This window comes from Histoplasma capsulatum, genomic scaffold (assembly GCF_000149585.1).
Source record: "Histoplasma capsulatum NAm1 scaffold_4 genomic scaffold, whole genome shotgun sequence".
Classification (NCBI taxonomy): domain Eukaryota; kingdom Fungi; phylum Ascomycota; class Eurotiomycetes; order Onygenales; family Ajellomycetaceae; genus Histoplasma; species Histoplasma mississippiense.
The window spans coordinates 2,460,176-2,462,547 of NW_001813979.1; the positions used below are offsets into that span (position 1 = coordinate 2,460,176).

The following is a 2,372-nucleotide window of genomic DNA, read 5'->3' on the forward strand; positions in this document are numbered from 1 at the left end:
TATGACATGCTTATGTAATAAAGTGTCACGTTAGTTAACGTAATTCCCAAGCGAGCGAGCAGCCCAAGCGAGCGAGCAGCAAAACTAGCATATCTCAACTAACCCAGAATTTAAATCAAATTATCTACTCCCACCAACCACTAATTAAATTAAATTAAATTACATGAAGTTGAGGACATCTTATTCTTGTATGCCCAACAGTATTGCAATTGCTGCAGCGTTGTGGCGCTCGTATGCAGAGTCTAGGCTCCGGAGCCGCAGGTACGGAATGTTGAATAACAGGCTGTTCAACAGACTCAGCTGCAGGAATAATAAGATTCTGAGCTTCATTCCTAGTTAGACCCCCTGCACTTGGGATCCTGCGTGTAGACCTCTTGCGTTTTTGCTTCTCTTTCTCATTTGCATTGAAAATATCCTCATACTGCTTCTTCATAACCATGGCGCTGACCATCCCGTATTCGCAGGCCTTGATTATTTGGTCAAAGCCTTCCACTAACCCATGAGGTTGATCCTGATCCATAAGATTTCTGACCTTATTCACCTGCTTCTGCAATTGCCGGGGGTTACTAGGTGTTTGTAGGATCCAGGATGACGTTGAATTGCTTGACCTGCTGGCTGGGGGAGTAGGGGTTCGGAGTTGAATATTCAGCTGCTGAACAACGCATTGAGGATCCAATGGAACTATTCCAGTGGCCCTGAACCCACTTTGAATGTTTGAAGCCTTGAAGGCTTCCCGACGTGCTGCAGGATAGGCATCTAGGAAATCTGTCTTCTTAATGGTGTTGAATCCTAGCCGCATTCGCTGTTCAACTAGGGTTCCGTACGCGCGCTTTAAAGGTGCAAAAACACCCACATCTAGTGGCTGCAAAAGGTGTGAAGAATGTGGTGGCATGCAGAGAGGAATAATCTTATTCTCACTGCAGATTTGGTCAAATTCCGGAGTAAGATGACTGCCGTGCCCGTCCAGAATAAGAAGAATATGGGTTCCAACCCTGCGTGGATTTGCAGCTGGAATAAACAGCCGTGTAAGCCATTTGATTCCTATCTCATCTGTGGTCCAGCCATTAGGACTAACGTCCAATCTCCAGCCTTCCGGCAGCCCGTCAAACCAGCCTTCCTGAATATTGTGACCTTTGAGGATAATATACGGCGGAGGGGCCCATCCTGACGCGTTGACTGACTCAATTGCAGTCACCCACTCACGATTCACAGGCTGTATAAGAGTTGCTCGTCCGTAGTGCTCAGCACTAGTAATGACCTTGGTAGTTGCACAGAGCCCCATTGCAAACCCAGCTTCATCAAAGTTGTAAATATCTTCAAACACAATCCCATGCTCAGTCATTACCCTCTCTAGGGTCTTAAACCAATCCTCCACAATCCTGCGGTCTTCACACTTGGCCCGATCATGGTTATAGCGTCTTGAGAAGCGGCATTGGAGCTCTGGACGGCGTGCCACTAGATTTGACACCCAGTTCTTGCCAACGCGAGGAGGGTGGTTTGTATGGCTAGGCTTCCGTATGGCAAGAAGATGATTAGCCATATTCTCCACAAATGCAGGCCGGGGTGGTAGTCCTCGTAAAGCTAGGTCTAGGATCCATTGAACAAGCTTATCCTCTTCAGCAGGAGTTAATTTATGTGAATTTGCGCGTAAATTCACCCGTGAAGATCGACCACTGAGTCTATGACCAAGTGTAGAGCGTGGCACATTAAAGATGCGTGCAGCTTCAGAAATAGAGGATATTTCCTGCTTTTTAATAGCATTTATCGCGAGTTCAAGTCTTCCCTCTATCTCTATAGAGTTCCTAGCATCTTTAGAGCGAATTGGTGGCATAATTGCGCGTTGAAGTGGATGAGTAGGTAAATTAGTAGGTGGAAGAATTTGGCTGCTCGCTCGCTTGGGCTGCTCGCTCGCTTGGGAATTACGTTAACTAACTTAACTAACTTAGAGGGAGGATGATTAGATAAGCCCAATCGAAAGATCGCTAATTATGACGTGGATAACAAAGGGCGGTGGTACGGTATAATTCTTCGGTTCCATTGTACAAATCACAGTGACTACGTCTGATGAAAATCCAGTGAAAATTATTGGAAATGCTAAACGAGCAGGATCTGACAATTGAAATGATCACGATCCGCAAGAGTAGAAAGTGCGCGCAGAAATCAGAGCAAGGCGAGTGAGATCAACCAGCACACCCAGCGATGGACGCTGTTTCGATATGAGCGGGTGCTAGGAAGGAGTGAGCAACAGTAAAGAATCTGAGGCAGATGGTGGGAGCCAAACTTAACTCACCTGTTTTAGTACCTCAATGGACATAGCCGAGGAGGTCGCTGAAACGAATCCAAAGGAAGCTGAATCGACAGGCCAGCGATCC

The 2,372-nt window shown here is 46.5% G+C and overlaps 1 protein-coding gene across 1 annotated transcript; it reads right to left on the reverse strand.

The window, feature by feature from the left end:
• Window positions 1-566: 566 nt before the first annotated feature.
• Window positions 567-1,540, reverse strand: HCAG_04737 (conserved hypothetical protein; the record flags this gene model as incomplete). The annotated part of the gene is made up of 2 exons (XM_001540847.1): window positions 567-649; window positions 706-1,540. 2 exons carry the CDS (start codon window positions 1,538-1,540, stop codon window positions 567-569), a joined length of 918 nt encoding a protein of 305 aa, XP_001540897.1.
• Between the last annotated feature and the right edge of the window lie 832 nt (window positions 1,541-2,372).